At 41.6% G+C, this 19,286-nt stretch overlaps 5 protein-coding genes across 7 annotated transcripts in view; 1 reads left to right on the plus strand and 4 right to left on the minus strand.

Moving 5' to 3' along the window:
* The window catches only part of fmn1 (formin 1), a 56,357-nt gene extending 51,587 nt beyond the window's left edge, over positions 1–4,770 (plus strand). The window contains exons 19-23 of the mRNA XM_077552172.1: positions 1,470–1,562; positions 2,935–2,986; positions 3,088–3,237; positions 4,134–4,215; positions 4,328–4,770. Coding sequence (XP_077408298.1) covers positions 1,470–1,562; positions 2,935–2,986; positions 3,088–3,237; positions 4,134–4,215; positions 4,328–4,372 — 422 coding nt within the window. The 3' untranslated portion in view covers positions 4,373–4,770. The remainder of the gene's footprint in view (positions 1–1,469; positions 1,563–2,934; positions 2,987–3,087; positions 3,238–4,133; positions 4,216–4,327) is intronic.
* A 12-nt stretch (positions 4,771–4,782) lies between these two features.
* On the minus strand, positions 4,783–6,149 carry grem1a (gremlin 1a, DAN family BMP antagonist). Its single transcript, XM_077552188.1, has 2 exons — positions 6,010–6,149; positions 4,783–5,893 (listed from the first exon to the last, which is right to left on the minus strand). Exon 2 carries the CDS (start codon positions 5,883–5,885, stop codon positions 5,328–5,330), a length of 558 nt encoding a protein of 185 aa, XP_077408314.1. The 5' UTR covers positions 5,886–5,893; positions 6,010–6,149; the 3' UTR covers positions 4,783–5,327.
* Positions 6,150–6,180: 31 nt separating this feature from the next.
* scg5 (secretogranin V) lies at positions 6,181–9,492 on the minus strand. The gene is made up of 6 exons (XM_077553521.1): positions 9,334–9,492; positions 8,793–9,024; positions 8,355–8,504; positions 8,174–8,286; positions 7,864–7,917; positions 6,181–7,750 (listed from the first exon to the last, which is right to left on the minus strand). The coding sequence occupies exons 2-6, from the start codon at positions 9,022–9,024 to the stop codon at positions 7,622–7,624; spliced, it is 678 nt and encodes a 225-aa protein (XP_077409647.1). The 5' UTR covers positions 9,334–9,492; the 3' UTR covers positions 6,181–7,621.
* A 506-nt stretch (positions 9,493–9,998) lies between these two features.
* Positions 9,999–12,562, minus strand: LOC144039821 (inactive Rho GTPase-activating protein 11B-like). 2 transcript variants are annotated; one of them, XM_077553519.1, is made up of 8 exons: positions 12,282–12,562; positions 12,096–12,192; positions 11,763–12,019; positions 10,941–11,092; positions 10,770–10,871; positions 10,519–10,692; positions 10,382–10,448; positions 9,999–10,308 (listed from the first exon to the last, which is right to left on the minus strand). In XM_077553519.1, the coding sequence occupies exons 1-8, from the start codon at positions 12,455–12,457 to the stop codon at positions 10,221–10,223; spliced, it is 1,113 nt and encodes a 370-aa protein (XP_077409645.1). In that variant the 5' UTR covers positions 12,458–12,562; the 3' UTR covers positions 9,999–10,220. The 2 variants fall into 2 exon arrangements, 1 of the variants encoding a protein (XP_077409645.1); XR_013289542.1 differs by having other exon boundaries at positions 10,228–10,308; positions 10,519–10,675.
* Positions 12,563–13,769: 1,207 nt separating this feature from the next.
* On the minus strand, positions 13,770–16,183 carry actc1a (actin alpha cardiac muscle 1a). Of its 2 annotated transcripts, none has more exons than XM_077552267.1 (8): positions 16,110–16,183; positions 15,377–15,529; positions 15,167–15,295; positions 14,892–15,087; positions 14,655–14,816; positions 14,387–14,578; positions 14,118–14,299; positions 13,770–14,031 (listed from the first exon to the last, which is right to left on the minus strand). In XM_077552267.1, the coding sequence occupies exons 2-8, from the start codon at positions 15,503–15,505 to the stop codon at positions 13,888–13,890; spliced, it is 1,134 nt and encodes a 377-aa protein (XP_077408393.1). In that variant the 5' UTR covers positions 15,506–15,529; positions 16,110–16,183; the 3' UTR covers positions 13,770–13,887. The 2 variants fall into 2 exon arrangements, with proteins under 2 accessions (XP_077408393.1, XP_077408394.1); XM_077552268.1 differs by having other exon boundaries at positions 15,377–15,526; positions 16,110–16,132.
* Between the last annotated feature and the right edge of the window lie 3,103 nt (positions 16,184–19,286).

Genomic DNA, 19,286 nt, shown 5'->3' on the forward strand with positions numbered 1-19,286 from the left:
ATATAACTTAACCCCAGTGTCCACAAATATATGCATTATTATTACATATATTATATATTACTGCTAAATTTTGATGTGGACGTGTCAGCTACCTCAGGCTTTCCATGTAAGGGGCAGTCATTAATCGCGCATTAAAAAAATTAGTGGTGTTAAAGGAACTTATTATTTAACTAAAAAATTAACTAAAAATTAACTAAATAATTAAAAAAAATAATTAAAAATAATTTTGATATGCCTAATTTTTTACAGTAATTTACTGAGATTTTACAATAATTAGCTGGCAACTTTTTTTGGACAGTTATTTCCTGTAAATTCTACATGCTTGTCAGTATTTTTATATATAAAACCTTGGATCTTCCAAAGGTCTGTTAAGCATTGTGTCCATTAATGTTTTGGGTCGGCTAAGCTAACATTAGCCAGCATGTCTTGCCGAAAGGATCGAAACGTCATAAACACTCACGATGACCGATTTCGACGACCGAGTTATTTGTAGTAACAAGAACTTTGTGTTTATTTAGAAAGTCCCCCAAATAGTCTCCCTAGTGAGATAAATTAAAAACATTTCTTTGTTCCCATTTGAAGCATTTTTGACTACCAAGTTGATCGAAAATGACCTGAAATGACTTCAGACAAGATCAATCAATCCCTGTGAGCTTTTTGTAAAACTATTATTTCTTTCCAAATCTGTTACTCGTGAGTCAACTGAAACCTAATACAGCATCAAACCAAAGTATTTTCACAACCGGCAACTTTGTTTACGTGCGGGTCCGTAACCCACTTCAGTGGGATAGAAACAAACTTTTCAAACACAAAAGAAAGAAAGCGTGGCCGCACAAAGGAGACGAAGATACCGACGTCCACAGTTTACACAAATCCACATTGAAAACAGTAATTTTTTTTGTAATCTTATCTGGCCGATGTTGATCAAGCGTCAGGGTGGGGGGAGATGGGGTGGGGGTGGGGGTGGGGGGCAGCCTGTATTATGACTGGCCCGCGCAGACTGGCTCCTCTGATCCGCTGATTGGATGCAGGGGGAGAAGGACTTGAGTTTTTTTGCAGTCGCCATCTCAAATGTGGATCAAAAAGTGGAGATCTGAGGAGGAAGTTGGGCTGATAAGATCCTCGCGCCCAGGTACAGTTCGTTTTCCTCTAACGCACCTTTCTGAGGCCGTCTCACGAGAACCGCATCTCGGCAGTTTCAACTCTGGGACGCGTCTGAATTCTGAATTGTACGATCCTGGGTTGAACATTTCTTGATCAGAGTGAACCAAATTTTGGATTTTGAACCAGTTCGAACCTTCACTCCTGCCCTCTAAGGGTTTGGTGCTGCTGTCCACTAAACCGTTGTCTTACGGTCTTTCCGGCTCTCACCGGGTCAATAAACAATCGTAACTTGTCATTAGTGTGCTGTCCAGTATTAAAGACGCTCTCTATTTCTAATATGGTTGGTTTTGTTTTGGAAAAAAAAGGATGTGAAAAGGATGTGCAGAAGGTCTGCTCGGACTCCCCCGAGGAACATCTGCAGCCGTTTAAAGACCGAATGGAGACGTTTCTTCTTAGTGGTGAGTGTTTTCAGTTTGACATAACCAAACAACTATGAATCACATGTTAGGCAGGGCTATTTATTTAGCTTAGTGGCCTGCTTCGTCGAAAGAAAAGCCGTGAGATAACTATTGTTGGGATTTCATTTTTTTTTTTTAAGTCATCTAAAATCACATGCGATATACTCATTACCGTTTACCCCATTTGTCCAATTCCCGCCCGCAACGCTCTGTTCACATCACAAACATTTCCTGAAAAATCATATTGCAAATGTTTCAAGATGTTTTTCAGTCAGAATCCCAAAGTGCAATAAACATCTAGAGAATGCTAGCAGAAAACTGAGCAACCACTAATAGGCATTTCTTCATTTATTATTATGACATGTCTGTCATTCGCTTTATTTTATGACATAGCGGGACCATACAAACAGTATTTTTATGTCGTTTTTTGCCCACCCACACATTTTAAATCAAAGCGTGCTATTTGCCACTCCCGGTTGACGTTTACTGTGAAACTGACACATAAAACAAAAGAAAATTGAACGTTGTAAATTTAAACGCCAAATAATGTCGTCAAACAAAAGAATGCTAGCTTTAAGCTAACGCCATAAACGGTTTCCACGACAAAAGAATGCTAGCTTAATGCGAACGCTATAAACAGGTTCTACAACAAAAGAATGCTAGCTTAATGCTAACGCCATAAACAGTTTCTACGACAAAAGAATGCTAAATAAAAGTGTGATCGCTTCAAGCTATTTATTTGCCACTCCCGGTTGACGTTTACTGTGAAACTGACACATAAAACAAAAGAAAATTGAACGTTGTAAATTTAAATAATGCTCGTCAAACAAAAGAATGCTAGCTTAATGCTAACGACATAAACAGTTTCCACGACAAAAGAATGCTACCTTAATGCGAACGCCATAAACAGGTCCTACAACAAAAGAATGCTAGCTCAATGCTAACACCATAAACAGTTTCTACGCCAAAAGAATGCTAAATAAAAGTGTGATCGCTTCAAGCTATTTATTTGCCACTCCGTTGACGTTTGCTGTGAAACTGACACATATAACAAAAGAAAATTAAACATTGTAAATTTAAACACCAAATAATTTCATCAAACAAAAGAATGCTAGCTTAATGCTAACGCCATAAACAGGTCCTACAACAAAAGAATGCTAGCCTAATGCTATGGTTATAAACAGGTCCTACAACAAAAGAATGCTATCTTAACGCCATTAACAAGCTAGCATAAATTAGCATACATGTTGCAGTCATTGTAAACTCACAGTTAGCTCCATTAAACTACTTTTTGTATATAGAGAAGATAATGTGTTAACAAGCTTGCTACCGTCATGTAAGCTAGCAATTGATCGTGCAAATTTCCTTTCAGCACGTAAAGAACAAGTCGGAGCTTCCTATCAGTTGACGACAGCGCAAAAAAGGTTAGAGAAAGAACATCTTTGGCCCTTTAAATACATTTTTAAAAAACTCAGTGTTGTGGATTGTTTTATTTAGACGCTTTAATTCCTGTCTGGTTGCCCAGTTTCCAGGACTTGTGTGTGTACTTTGGGCTGAAGCCCAAAGCGGGAGAAAAGGAGGTGACGTCTAGTTATTTCTTCATGCTGTGGTTTGAGTTTTGCGCCGACTTCAAGGCCAGGTGGAAGCGGGAGAATCGAAACTTCAATAAAGAAAGGTATACTACCGCGAGGAGATATACATAGACAGTAGAATACAGTATTATCATTTTTAGAGGGAGTTTAAACCTCTTCCTTTGGTGTCATGATACTTTGGTTCTTTTCCACTGTTGTTAACAAGAGTATGAAATCCTAGACTTTTTATTTTATTTTTATTTTTTAAAGAAAATATTTTTAAAAATTAAGGGTGTCAGGCAAATGTAAAAAAACATTTTTTTTTTAAAAAAATGATGATGTCAAATCGAATGAACAATACTGAGCTCTAGAAAAAAAAATTTAAGGGCGTCAGGCAATTTTTTTTAAATTGTAATTAATCGCATGATTTCAATAGTATAGTATGAAAACCTTGATTTTTTAAAATTGTATTAGAACAGATATAAAATTTGTGATTAATCGTGAGTTAACGAGTGAAGTCATGCGATTAATTACGATTAAAAATGGTAATCGCCTGACACCCCTCATTTTTAATCTTTTCTTTAAAAAAAATAAGGAAAATAATTACAATTATTTATTTATTTTAAGAAAAGATTATTAAATATTAGGGATGTCAGGTGATTAAATTTTTTTATTGTAATTAACCGCATAACTTACAATAGTTAACTCACGATTAATCACAAATTTTAAATCTGTTCTAAATGTACAAAAAAAAAATAGGTTTTCATACTCTTGTTAACAAAAGTGGAAAAAATGTTAAACAAATAGAAATATTTCAAATTAATTTTTGACGTCTATAGCCGCCAATGGCAGTGAATGAGTAAATAATTCAACTTATATATCATCCAAACACTGATTGGTGTATGGGCCTAATATGGAGAGACTTGCTTTATGATCAGAAATGAGTAGGGTCCAAACGGCATTCCTCTAGAATTTTAATCTTTTTGTTGAACTACTGCAGGTTAAAAGAGGCCCAGCAGTCAGTCAGGAGGATCACATCAGAGAAGAAAGTGGAGACCCGAAAGATAATCCCAAACAGTCTGGTACGTGTGGCACTTGACACCCACATGCTGAATAATACAAATTCAATCAAAATCCATACGCAAAGGAATGAATTCATATCTATCCACTGATTATCATTTTTATTTTCAACAGAAAGAACGACTGCGACAGAAAGAAGCTAACATGAACTCAGTTTAAAATTCTCACGTGATTAGAGAATGAAAAACAAAAAAAATGATGTTTTATGTACTGTGGAACCTTTAATAAGGACTAATTATTCAGACTCGCATCCTATTGACAATTTGGAGTCTTAAACTAACATGAGAGTTTTTGGAATGTGGAAGGAAGCCAGGGATGCAAACTTGATTTTAAAACCAAGATACATGACAAGTTTACATTTTAGATCGTTTAACATTTTGGAAAACTTAATTTACTGTAGAATTTTTTTTAAATATTTACTTATTTTAAGTTTTCATTATTCTTTTTTTTTTTAAAAAAAAATATGCTGATGACCACTGGAGCTACCAGAAATGTTTGTTAGAACTTGAACATTTTGTAAATCTGAAAGTTGTTGAATAAACACGTGCTTAAAGACATTTCGACAATAGTAATTGTTAATAGTTGGATGTTTTATTTTCCCTTTTAGTGAAAGTGAATATCGGCCTTCTTGACTGTAGTTCTACAATGGACTATATGCCACGGAGGAGGCGGGACTTCCAACTTCCGGGTTTTCACCCATCAACGTTGTTTCCTTTTCCGGTTTGCGACGTGTGGGCCGCGTCCCAGTACTTGCGCTTCCGCCTTTGTGCCCCTCGGTTGCGCGTTCCCGTCGACGGGTGCGAGGCTGCAAGCGTGTAGTCTCCGTCTCAGTGTCCGAAACATTTCAGATAGCCGAGACGCCCTCCCGCCGATAAAGTGTAAAACCCGGAAGTCGGAAGTCCGTGGCATCTACCCCGTTGATCTAAATTCATCAACGTGTATTTACACTTAAAGAGTAATTCATGAAATGGATGAATCACGAACGTTCAGACTATTTTTTTTAGTCCATATAGTTGTAATTATAAATGAAGATGTCAATTTTGTTGTTCCTCTTGTTTCATTTCAGCAAATTCCGCTTGTCGGGCTCGCAAAAGACAAAAGCTCCCCATCAAGTCTAATCCGTGTTTATAGTCGTGCACCTGCACTGCTTAACTCGCTGCACCCGTTTCTTCCTGGTACTGGGCGTTTGTCCCGGGCAGAAAAGCGTGTACGTGACCGTGCTGAAAGTTCTGGGTACGCACGCCGAGCACGACTCGAACGCGTTCCCGTCCTGGTAAATGTGCCTCGGGATGTAGAAAGAGTTACACTGGCCGTAGCAGAAGCGGTTGATGATGCTTCGGCTCAGGCAGCCGTCTTCGCGGATCGTCTGCTTGAGCGTTTGGGTCTTGCACCAGTCCAAGCGCAGGTACCGACGCTCCGTCACGTGCAGCGCCTCCTGACTGGACTCCAAAACCTCCTCGGCGACGGCGGCGGCGGCGGCGGGCGCCATCACGCGGGAGACGAAGCCGCCGCTGATGGGCGGCGATTGCTGGCAGCGTTCCGGTTCGTTCGGGTTGGATTTGTTCGGGTGCGGGAAGGAGCCTTGAAAGGTGGCCGCCGCGTGCGTACTCGTCGGCGTGCTGAGCAGCAGGACGAGAACTGGGGGGAAGGTCAGCAAACACCGGCTTGTCATCGTGGAAGCTGAAAGGAAACGAGGAGGCGTTTTACGCACAGGTAATAAATACGCACGCATCGCGCACGATACAATTCCGGCCGTCATCATCATTTAAAACTATTAATTTGACGTTAGAGCTTACCTGTTGCTTAGTTTTCGACTGAAATAAATCCAAGCGTGTTTGCTCTGGATGTTGTGTCTTGTGTTGTGTGGCTTTCTTGAGTGATGTTTCAACTTTCTGGTTCTGGTTGAAAACACGCCCACAAGCCAAATCAACAACAAAAAGAAGAAAAAAATAACCACCACCACTGTCGTCACTGCATTTTTTTTTTTTTATTATTAATTTTACAAGATAAGAAATGAAATGATTTCTCTGCTTAAAGTTACATGTTAGCAGGACAAGCAGACACATGCTACAGCAAAAAGGATTCACTTCCACTAAAAGATTTTGTGATAAGAGTGTACATAAAACCATCAAGTGTAATCAGTTCTTGTGGATGTGACCTCATTCTAGTGATTGAGAGGTCATTTTAAGATGCACAAAAAAAACGAATTAAATTTAAGTAATGTAATTAAATGACATCTGAGTTTTCACTGACAACACAAGCATTGGTTGATATTTTTCGAGTTACACAATGTTTTCATGAAAGGAAAGTAACATCTTTACCTTAATCACCATCAAACTAAAGTTACCAATGTGTTAAATTGACAAATTCTGATAGTCAGGTGTGATTATAATTTTTTTTTTTTTTTACAGGGTGAACACATCAAAATTGTGTTTGTGGAATATGAATTAAGCTGCAAAATCTACCCGTTTTTATCCATCTGGGGCGGCCATTTTGTCTTGTTCTGCCACTTGCTGTCGCCTAAAAATGGCATCTTAAGTTGCTCAGGTAACGACCAATCATGGCTCAACTTTTTTTCCCCGAGTTTGGTCATGTGACTATAGAGCTGAGCTGTGGTTGGTTGTTACCTGAGTCATGAGAAACTGTGATGTCATTGTCAGTGACAGCAAGTGGCAAAATGGCCGCCCCCTGAGATGGTTGGATTTTGCTTTTTTTTTTTTACTTATATTCTACAAACGCAATATTAATCACAATACCTTCTTTAGACTTGTGGGGGTGCACAGATCACATTGTAAATATATTTTTGACTTCCATTTTATAAGTTAGTCACACCCACCCCAATCTTAAAACATCAACAAACAGCAGTTATGAACCTCAAACATGATTTTTTCCACATAATTTTTACTCATTCACTGCCATCGACGGCTATAAACGTCAAAAATTCGTTTGAACTACTTCTATTAGTTTAACATTTTTTTCACTTTTGTTAAGAGTATGAAATTCTAGAATTTTTTTAGTGTACATTTAGAACAGATATAACATTTGTGATTAATCGTGAGTTAGCAATTGAAGTCAAGAGATTAATTAATATTAAAAAAAAATAGCCTGACGTGATTTAAAAAAACAAAAAAATATTAAAAATTAGGGGCATCAGGCGATTAAAATTTTTAATCGTAATTGATTGCATGACTTCAGTAGTTAACTCACGATTAATCACAAATGTTATATCTGTTCTAAATGTACAATAACAAATTCTAGGTTTTCATACACTAGTTTACAAAAGTGTGCAAACATTTTTTAAACTAACAGAAATAGTTAAAATGAATTTTTGACGTCTATAGGCGTCATTGGCAGTGAATGAGTTAAAATACAAGATGTCTTTTTTGGGGGGGGGATAGTTGCAAAGCTTTAATTTGTTGCTTTGATAGTTTCAGACGTGGTCGACGCCTCGCCATCCTCTTCCTCATAGAAACTGGGAACGGATTTCTTGGCGACAACGGTGTCAAGCCTCTGGCCCATCAGGTACGGGTTGACACTCTGCACACACATTAAAAATGAATAATCAAAATGAATCAGGAATAGAGAGAGTCTGTTTTTAATTTAAATACTTAAAAGATATTTTGCTGTAACAAAAAAAAAACATTAGATACCCTTTTTCTTCTCTTTGGTCCTCCCTTCAGCTTCTGGTACAAACGCTCCTTGTTCTGAAAAGACATTGCGCAAATCAATGACTTCTTCAAATTCCCAGATGACAACTAACGGGCGAGCTACCACAAATTACACACAAGTTTGTTTTTCAGCTTTGATTAACTGCTTCAAGTTTCTAACCACCATCATTCTCAGATGGCAATTAATAAACAGTTGCACATATAATTTACAATCCTTTTAGTGAGCAAAAACTTCAAAAAAAAAAAAAAAAAAAAAGAATCGTATGAGTTAGTAACTTTAACATGTACTGACCCACTTCATCAGAGCGGGATACTCGTTCCCTGCGCCATAAATGTGTCTGTGCTTCTGGAACTCGCGGCTGAAGTCGGCCGTGTCCGGAGCATTTTCCAAACACCCGTCTGCTGCTGTGAATGCGAACGTGCATTTTAGTCTCGCTCGAACGTAAGATTGTGCAGAGAATGCTCAATCCTACCAGTCTTTCCCTGAGGACAAGGATTTGGAGGATCTGGGTAGCTGTGGTCGTCGCTGAAGTCTTTGGGAACGTTGTCACCTGCCAGTTCAGCCACAATGTTGGGGATGTTTCCGTAGGGGCCGAGGTGTTGCAGCCCCTCATGAGCACCACCTAGTGGGAAAAAAATGTGGTGCGGTTAATGGCAAAAAGAAAAGAAAAATCAAGCACTATAGCCAGAAGAGTTTTTACCAACATTTGTCTAGTCACTGCAAATATTTTATGACAAAACAAAAAAAATTAAAAAAGGATTTATTTATTTATTTTGTTTATACTTTTGCTTGCGCCAGTTTCATCGAACAAAGGTTGGGGGGGGGGGGGGGGGGACATAGTCTTCATTTAAAAGTAAAAATAAAATAAAAAACTGGCTTATTTAAAGCCCTCAACAAAATGTCACATTACCCTGGATGCTCTGTGGCCCAACGATGTTTGTAGCCTGGTGGGCGGGATACTCCACCCTGGGCCGAGCGATGCCCAGCTGCTCCATGACGCCGTGAAGGAGCCGCTGGATGTCGGCCTCGGACACGGACACCTGATCCGACCCGGGGGCACTGCGGGCCGGCGCACCGCCCATTTGCAGAAGCACCAGAAGCCCGAGCAGCAGTGAACGCACCGCCGACCTCATCTCCGCCATCTGCAGGTGTACAAAATAAACACACCGAGGATGCTAAAGGGGGAACAAATATTATTTTCTTCGAGTAGTGATTACAGAATTTTAGTAAGCAAAGATTAACTTAAAGGGCATTTTATTCTAAACGCTAAAGAATCGAATCGCGTGGACTAAATCTGTTGTGTAAACAAGCCATTAGGCCTGCAAATGCAGCATCACTAGTGAATAAGAGAATATGACCTGATTTTATTCACATCGACGTAATGTGGTGTTTTAAATTAAAACACCGTAAATTACTAGCTACTATAATTAGAAGATGAGCAATTTTCTTACCTTATGTCAATAAAAGAAACCTGGCGACTGAGCGCGATGTCTGTCAAGATACCACTATAACGAATCTTTCGACTTCCGTTTTTCAACGTAAAAGCTTTGCAAAATGCATGCAGCATTATGAACCAGTTTCCTAAAGCTACATTTTGCACCTTTGCACGATCCCCCACCTTTGCTTTTTTTTGGCACATTCGGAGAATATTAGCAACACCAGCTACGAGCTCGGTCGTGATAACGTGAGAGCTTTGTATATTTTGAAGGAGATTTGACGTCACTTCCAGTGGACGCTGGACCAGCCTCGGATGCTTAGCAAGCTTCGATCCTCTCTTCTGATTGGCTCTGTAACCAATATTTATTTATTTTTTCTTCCATCAAGCAGCGATGGAAACTGGGGGTCGAATTTCAGCCGTGACGAACTGTGTAGTGTGCCATTACGTTGTTTGCCTCAGAGGGCAAATGGAAACGTTTTTTTAGTCGACAAATATGCACAATATAAAAAAAACACACACACACAAAAACGAACTAAAAGCATTAAAATAAAATAAAAACATACTCCAATAATTAATGAAACCTGGGGTGGTGGGGGAAGCAAACAAAACCCTAATGAAAAATCATAAACTATTTTAACCCATGTTACTGGTCAAAGTGAGCCATAATGACAACACTGGTTACAAGTTGCATTGTTTTATTTATAGTCACGTGACACTGGCAAATACTGTACAAAGTCAGTACATGTACCATTAATGTGCAGGTAAACACTGACGAAAACCTTTTATTTGGTGTGAATGATGGATTGTTTGAGAGTTGAATAAAATAAACCAATAATTTAAATTTAAAATTGTTAACATAACAGTAAGTCTTAAAAATGCTACATTAGCATCAGGTACGCGTTATAAAGAAATGCGTTTACTCCAAGACGCCAGCAGCTTGCCCACGCCAGTGAACACAGGCGAGGACACTTCCTGTCCTTGGACCAGCCTAGGGAAAAGGCCAAGATGCACGTCCATGAAACCAAAGCCCACCAAGTTGAATACTTATCATTGTAACATACCTTTTTATCCTATTAGGTGAAGACTGTTGACTTGAGGCATCCAAGATGGCAGCTCCAGGTGATAAATCTTTGTGTATAAAAGCAGTTCAAAGTTAAAGTCCATACAAGAATCCTAACTTTTCCTTTTTCTAATTTACCTTCACAAGACACACAGGTTCTAAACAAGGTGATATTTGGTAAAGTCTCCTGGCCGACGCTCCTCCTGAGGGTCGGCCTTCTTCCCAGGTTGGACTCGTGGTTTGGCTGAGGGGCTGCCGGCCCGATCTTCGACTTGGCTTGAATCTGGGGTACAGTCTTCACACACCACAAAACTATATGAATATAAGCAAACGGAGCAAGTAAAGCATGTGAGGATTGTTTCGGGGTTACTGTCCGTCTTCATGTCAACCTTTCAAGCTGTGTCTCTTCGCTTTCTTCGACTGTGCATCCTTCAGAAAATGGCAGCTCGTCAGGAATTCCATGCTATCCATGACGGCAGGTGGAATCACACCTGATGAACATGTATAAAAAAAAAAATTTAATTGGGTGAAATGGTAGAACTCGTTGATGGGATTATTACCAAACAATTGCGGCTTTTCGATGAAGGTGCACAGGACAAGAATTCGGAGTTCGAAGCGTCTTTCAGACAGCTCCTCCTTGTTGGGTGGTGGGAGGAGGCAGGGAGCAAAGACTGTAGCCAGATTGGAGCTGGTCATCAAGTTTTCCTCACATCTGACAAATTTAAATAGCCATAAATTTCAGTTTCACTACATTGTTTTAAAAAAATTAAATAAAAATAAATTTGACAAAAAATTTGGATTCAACCAAACAGCATTGTAATAGAAATCTGAAAAGTAAAAAATAATAATAAAAAAAATCCTTACAATAATGTTCTATGCTAATCTAATTAATATTGCATTTGGGAAATATGAATTAAGCAGCAAAATCCACCTGTTTTTAGTCCATCTCAGGGGTCGGCCATTTTGTGTTTTACTGCCACTTGCTGTCCACTGAAAATGACATCACAGCTACTCGGGTAACAACCAATCACGGCTCACCTGTTTTAAGTTTGGTCATGTGACGGCCGCAAGCCGAGCCGTGATTGGTTGTTATCCGACAACCTCCATGTCATTTCAAGTCGACAATAAGTGACAAAAATGGCCGTCCCGAGATGGATAGAAATTGGTGGATTTTGCTGATTAATTTAGATTCCACAAACGGACTGTTAACTAAAATGTTTAGACTAATTGTGCCACAAAGAACATTCTAAAGCAAATGTTGGACTTCACTTCTTTAAATTGTCTATTGCATGTACCAGAAAACTTGCACAACAAATTTCGACAACGTAGGACAGGTAAGAAACTATAAGAAAAATCTTCACCGCCTCCGAAAAGTCTCAAACCTGTGTGCCACTTTGGACAGGAAGTCAAGCAGATAATGCAGACAGGAGGAGTTTCTGGCAGGCAGTAAGCAGGACAGCAGCTGGAGGGCTGAGGTCCTGTCCTGCACCGAGTCCAACGTCTGGGCCTTTAGCATAGCCATGTGGATCTCTGCGGGAATCAGAGGCTCTGGCAGCTCCCTACAGAACTGCTTGACGAGGGTGGCCACGTCGTAGGCGAAGGCTGCGGAAAGACAGCCTTTGCCGCCATTCAGCTTGGCCTGAAATTAGGATCAAGAACAAACATTTCGGCTCAAACCAAGATCGGCCATTCCCGCCGTTTGCGAGGACACCTACTCGGAGGGTCTGAATGCGAGGGAGAGAGCCTGGTTTTCGGAAGAGGCCCACCGTCCCGGCGCGCTCCAGAAGAAACATACAAGTGTCTACCAGAAAGCTGAGACACAAAAAATTCAAAGACAAACCCAAACTGTGTATTAAATTAACACAATCCTTTTTTTTCTTTTTTTTCCTTTTTGCACTCACCAAGGAACCAAGCCAAATTCAGGAATAAAAGTCCTCGACAAATTCTGAACCGGAACACCGAAAACCTTCGTCCCGCTGACGAGAAGTCTCTTGGTTTTCCTCACAACATTTTTGACATTTATTCCATGAATGAGTTGAAGGTGCAAGCGAGCGGCGGCACTGTCGGTAATATTCATGTTTTAAAAAAAAAAAAAACGTTAGAGAGTATTTTTAAAAACAGCAAAGTTCCACAGCTTTTCCTGAACACACGATGCTCACTTGGTTGAATGCAGCCTTATTAGGATCGTTTATATCACCTGTTGCACACAGCTGTCAAGGATGTGATGTTGCATTCTGGGATGCTGGGACATCAGAGTACTCTTTGGATTCTTGTTTTTGTCGTGGCAGACGCAGCTTAGTTTATACCGTACTCACAAAAAGTTTGGAATATGAAGCTTTTGAGTGACATTTTTTTGGATGGACCAAAAGTGTCTTATAACCTTTACAGGTGAACATAATTTGACTTTATCGTTATCTTTTTGCCCAAATTGCTGTACTTTAAGGAGCTGAAGGACAAAATTCACAACAGGTGCGTATGTGAAGCATAAACACGTCAACGAATTTTCGCTTCTGTGCTTTTTTGGGTGACTCGGGTCGATTCACGGACATCACCTGTTGTGGATTTTGCCTTTCTGCTACTTGCTAGAGAGCAGCGAGTTGTGTAAAACTAAAAAGTACTGAAAACTTGTCATGTCATGGTCAAATCAAGTTCACTTGTAACGTTTGCAGTTCATTTTAGGATCATACTGAAATTTAACTCAAAAACTAAATCGATGCCTAACTTTTTGTTGAGTAGTGTATAATGTTATAGATAGCGTGAAGCCTAAAATGGGCTAGCTTAGCTTAGCATTAAGAAGAAGAAACGCTAGCTTTATCATCAGAGGGTAAATGCTTCACTATCCAATACAAATTTCTTTTTGTTTGTTTAAAAAAAAAAGTATTCTCATTTAATGTATCCTGTAGAAATAAGCACAATGCAGCTGAGGTTAGCATGTATGCTACAATACTTTTAAAAATATATATTGGATAGTGAAGCATTTACCCTCTAAAAATTAAGCTAATGTTTCCTTTTCTTAATGCTAAGCTAAGCTAACCTGTTTTAGGCTTCAAACTTTCAAAAGCATTATATACTAGTAGAGAGGTACCGTACTGGTGTGTAGAGGTGACATGTTTTTTTCCAGTGCTAGCATGGGTAGCTAAGTACTCCTGCTTCCTCCCACGTACCTAACCATACATGTTATCTTAGCGGAAGACTCTTGAAATTCGAAAGAGGTTTTAATATGAGTGTGAATGTTTTGTTTGTATGTTCCCTGTGATTAGCCGTTAGCTGGGTTAGCCTCCAGTTCACCCATGACCCAAGTGAAGACAAAAAAAAAATGTAACATCTTCATCCGCATAGTCACATAGAGTGTATTGCTACTTTAAAAAAAAAAACACTGCAGATTACTGTTATTTGTTATGCTATTTTTATTACAATGGTACATTTATATACAGCATCAGGCACAGTAGAAATACAGACAAGGGGAGGAAAGTTGCAGTGTAGGTTGTTTTGGCGCCGGTTGGAGATTTAGAAGCACTTCCTGTGAACGATAGAGGGGCCCGCCTCATCGTACTCCTGCTTGCTGATCCACATCTGCTGGAAGGTGGACAGAGAGGCCAGGATGGAGCCGCCGATCCAGACAGAGTATTTCCTCTCAGGGGGCGCGATGATCTAAAGGCGGAGCACAGTTAGGTGATATTAACCAATAGCCAGGTTATTGTTGTTTTATTTGATGGTAGCCGGTTGTTATTGCTCACCTTGATCTTCATGGTGCTGGGTGCCAGGGCTGTGATCTCCTTCTGCATACGGTCAGCAATACCCGGGTACATGGTAGTACCGCCGGACAGGACGTTGTTGGCGTACAGATCCTTACGAATGTCAATGTCGCACTTCATGATGCTGTTGTAGGCGGTTTCATGGATGCCGGCAGACTCCATACCTACGTAGGGGCTTAGTGTTACTTTCTGAGAAAACTTCTTGTTCTTGAGGCAGTAACTGGCCACGGTGTGCGTTTGTCAGGTCTCACCAATGAAGGAAGGCTGGAAGAGGGTCTCGGGGCAGCGGAAACGCTCGTTGCCGATGGTGATGACCTGCCCGTCGGGAAGCTCGTAGCTCTTCTCCAGAGAGGAGGAGGAGGCGGCGGTGGCCATCTCGTTCTCAAAGTCCAGAGCGACGTAGCACAGCTTCTCCTTGATGTCGCGCACGATCTCACGCTCGGCTGAGAGAGGAAAGGTTCATCAGTTTTTTGGTCATCGCTTTTGGATGACAAGACGTAGAGTTCTAAATTTTCTTACCAGTTGTGACAAAGGAGTAGCCACGCTCGGTGAGGATCTTCATCAGGTAGTCAGTCAGGTCACGACCGGCCAGATCCAGACGCATGATGGCGTGGGGAAGAGCGTAACCCTCATAGATGGGCACGTTGTGGGTCACGCCATCACCAGAGTCCAGTACGATACCTGTTCACACAAAAGCCGTCTTAATGTCCGACCACATCTCGCAACCAAATTGCAAAAAAAAAAAGGAAATCTCACCGGTGGTACGACCGGAGGCGTACAGGGACAGGACAGCCTGGATGGCCACGTACATGGCAGGGACGTTGAAGGTCTCAAACATGATCTGAGTCATCTTCTCCCTGTTGGCCTTGGGGTTGAGGGGGGCCTCGGTCAGCAGGGTGGGGTGCTCCTCTGGGGCCACACGGAGCTCGTTGTAGAAGGTGTGGTGCCAGATCTGACCAATCAAAAAAGTTTGTCAGCAATTTGACACGGTGGTGCCCGTATATCTACCTGGTCGTACCGCAGATCCTCACCTTCTCCATATCGTCCCAGTTGGTGATGATGCCGTGCTCGATGGGGTACTTGAGGGTCAGGATACCCCTCTTGCTCTGTGCCTCGTCTCCCACGTAGCTGTCCTTCTGACCCATGCCCACCATCACACCCTGAGAGGAAAACACATTTCAGTCTCTCTGGAAAGAAGGAAATCGATGCTCACGCGGCTTCTCCTGGTTGAGGTCGCTAACCTGGTGACGGGGGCGTCCAACGATGGATGGGAAGACGGCACGGGGGGCATCGTCACCGGCAAACCCAGCCTTGACCAGGCCAGAACCGTTGTCGCACACGAGGGCGGTGGTCTCGTCGTCGTCACACATTTTGGTCTGTTCTTGGTTGGCCTTCTGGAATAGAGGAGGAGTGATCTTAGTTTTACAATCTTAAGAAATCCTTAAGCGCGCTCATCTCTTCTCTGTATCTAGCCAAAATGGGAAATGCCTCCAACCCTTGTTCAGGACTCTATTTTTAGTCTTGGGACCCCTGTCGTCCCCCGCACTCGTCCCTCTGTATCTCATCATTAAACCACAGCCACTTAACAGCTGAGGTGATGCGTTCCTAGATAAGTGGCAGCGAGGATCCGGATCTTTCCTCAGCTGTTGTCATTCCGCTGCTTAGTGCGGAATCTCCAAATGTCCAAGCGGACGTTTGGATTTGAGGGAGTTGGAATAAAATAAAATAATCCTCTGTATTTTCTTTCTGCAGTTCTATCAAATCTCAGTGTGATCTTAGAACGGCACCGCATCCTACTCCTGTATCCTTAAGTTCACTTTGTAGCATCTCCAAAAAAAAGCACAGAATCATAAAACCCGTAAAGCATTTCCTGTGAAGTAAACCCTCTTTAAAACACACCCATACTATTGTAGTCCTGAAACCCTTCTTAAAAAAAGACAAACAAGTCAAGTCACAGCAACAAACCAGACTCACCGAGAGTTCGATGCAAGACTGGGGTTTCCACTGGGACGAAGGACCAGGGTGCGAGGGGTTCCTTAAATATGGCCCGGCACGCTTGGGCTGAGGGTGGGGGGGGAAGGTGGGCGGGCTCGGGAGTTCTCAGAAGTCCAAATATGTGCTGCTCTGAAAGATGAGGGAGTTAAGTGGATCTTGTGTTGAGGACGCCACCAAAATGGGGAGATGTTGCCTTAGAATGACACGGTACGAATACTATGCATAGTATTTTTCAAATCACAATATATATATATATAATGATTTCTGTGGTAGAGTTAAGGTTAGGGTTGGATTACTCTGACCGTGTCATTAGGGACGCTTTATGAAAATGACTTTTATTTTTTTTTGACCATTCTAACACTTTCAACATGGGTCTCCCCAGTTCAGACTGTTAAATATGTGTTAATATGACTAAGCTCCCTCAGACCCCTCGAAGTAGGTGATTGATGGGTATGATGGTAACACGAGACCAGCAACAGTCAAGGAGTCGTCTAAGGGGGCTCGCCAGCGTCCTGGCATGCGTAAGAGTTGAGAGGAGGGGGAGAGGCAAACCCAGACAGCTGAGATGCAATATTACAAGAAAGGAGGGGCGGGTGGGAAAGCTCCACGGCCCAGACCCTCCTGCCGACGACAGATTCCCCGGGATGTCCAGTGCGGCAGGCCTCCCTTCTCCATTCTGATTGGCTCCCGTGTCTCCTTTTAGGGAAATGGAGCGTAACAGGTGCCGGCGACTGCGTGCCCCCCAACGGGCTGCCTGGAGGTCGCCAAGCCCCCCAGTCTCCATATTTGTCAAGTTCCGTCGCCGTGCCGTGGGGGGCTTGAGAGAGTAGTAAGAATGTAAATACCTCCCCGCACCATCAACCGTTCCATTTGTAGACGTGCGTAATGTACTTCCAAGAGTGACGCTGCTAACCTATTTGTTTACTTCTATTCTGAGCTTTTATGGGTAGCTTGATAGCTTGATAATTTGATTTGCGTAACGGTATTTTGTGTTATCGGTCAGGTAGAAATTCACAAAGGAAGAGCAAGAATATCTCAAAATTTGCAGTAGCGCTAGTAAACATTGATGAAAATGTGGCAAAATACAAAAAAATTATTAGTATTAGTGAAAGTTAGCTTAATGGCTAACAGGATATGACGTTCTACGCGCTGTTTGTGGGAATGACATCACCGCAAGAGCTGTGGGATCGGCCTAATCAAAGCGAGCAAATTTGGATTTGGCTCGCCAGCTCGTGGATTATGCGTAATCCCGCTAAACTCAGTGTTGCTATATTGTCATTCTATATTTACCTTCTTTACAGCAGCAGTCGCCAAAATATTCTGACAGGCAAGGCTTGCTATGCCCATTGATGGTTTAACGTAGTGGCGTCCTAATTACGTCCCGGGGGCCATTTGTGGCCCGACATCCATTTTTCAGCGGCCTGTGACGAGTGTTAATTTTAGCCGCCATTTTAAAATTTAGTCTCAATTTTAGTCCAGTTTCAAATCATGCTCGTTAGTTTTTAATCATACTTAGTCAAAGCCTCATCCCGTTTTTTTATTTAGTCAATTTTTAGTCCAATTTTAATTAAGTGACGTACATTTTCGTCTCTAATTTAGTCGCAGTTATTTTTTATTAACAGTGGCAGCAAATCCAGGTCCAGAAAGTAAAAAACCTGCCACGATTTGGCTTTAGCCCCAGGTGCTAGCTATGTAGCTAGGTTCCATGGTGCTCGTTTACATGCTAGGGAACTAGCTAGGTAGCTAGCTAGCATCAGGGACTAAAGCCAAACTGTGGCAGGGTTTATATTGTCAGGTGCTAGCTAGCTAGCTCCCCAGCTAGCTCCCACTGTGCTCATTTACCTGCTACGGAGCTAGTTAGCTAGCATCAGGGGCTAAAGCCAAACTGTGGCAGGGTTTATATTTTCAGGTGCTAGCTAGCTAGCTCCCCAGCTAGCTCCCACTGTGCTCGTTTACCTGCTACGGAGCTAGTTAGCTAGCATCAGGGGCTAAAGCCAAACTGTGGCAGGGTTTTTACTTTCTGGACCTGGATTTACCACCTCTGTTTATTAATGAGGGTTTTAGTCTTGTCTAGTCCAGTGAAAAATGTGTGTTGACGAAATTATTTTATTTTATTATTTGTTGATTAAATGAACAGTACCCGTGACATGACAAAAACATACTTAAAAATGAATTTAAAATAGTCTGTTTACTAAAGTGTGCAGGGGTGGGTCTAGTCTAGCGGGATCCAGGGCCGACGGCCACCCCGAAATCTTGAAAGATCCTTATCACCTTTAACAGAAAGTTAAATAAAAAAAAAAAGTGTTTCATCAATTAAACTTAAATAAGAAGTGGCCCCGCATCTTTCCATTTTCATGTATGCGGCCCTCAAACTGGACTCAGACACTCCTAGCTTAAAGCACTTGATCAGGCACTTTCTGGCAGACACCAGCTTGTGTCTGTATCACTGTGTCTTTATCTGGATCAAGCAGATGGGTCTGAAAGGGGTTGCGATTTTGAGGCACGTTTCATCCTTAAAAGGAAACCTAGGAAGCAAAGCGTTTGTCTGTCTTGACAGCTGAGCCCCTCCACAAGCGCCCCCCCCCCCCTCTCCACACACGCTTCAGCAGCTGTTCGAAACAACTGTTTTATTGCGACCGCCAGGTCTATCCCCTACTTTGACAGCAGTTTACACTCTCCAATCCAAACCATCCATCATATTTCGGTGCATTTAAAATCCCCAATAAAAGAATAATTGGTCTTTTTTTGCGGGGTTATGTTTCTAACAAAGCATGATGAATTATACACAAACATTGTCTTGACTTAGGGTCTATTTCAGCAGCAGTCGCTGACAATGAGTGATAGTAATCGGCATTAGCGTCCTTGGTGTTAACGTCCATCACTGTAATGTGATGAAGCGTTGCTGTAAACAAGCTGTATTTGTGAAGCAAAACTCTCAAATGAGAAATGTTGGTTGTAATTAATCCATCATAACAATATCATATATTTAGAGTCTCACTATACATGGCAAGGGCAAACCAGGCATCCCCTCAGCAGCTTTCCTCATTTCAGTATCAGTGCACATTTGAGTGCCGAGGTCTGTCCAGTGCAGACGCCGCCGCGCGGCGCTTGCCAGCAGTTTGTCAGATAATGTCAGCTCTATAAATATATGAGGTG

This window comes from Vanacampus margaritifer, chromosome 19 (genome assembly GCF_051991255.1).
Source record: "Vanacampus margaritifer isolate UIUO_Vmar chromosome 19, RoL_Vmar_1.0, whole genome shotgun sequence".
NCBI classification, from domain to species: Eukaryota; Metazoa; Chordata; class Actinopteri; order Syngnathiformes; family Syngnathidae; genus Vanacampus; species Vanacampus margaritifer.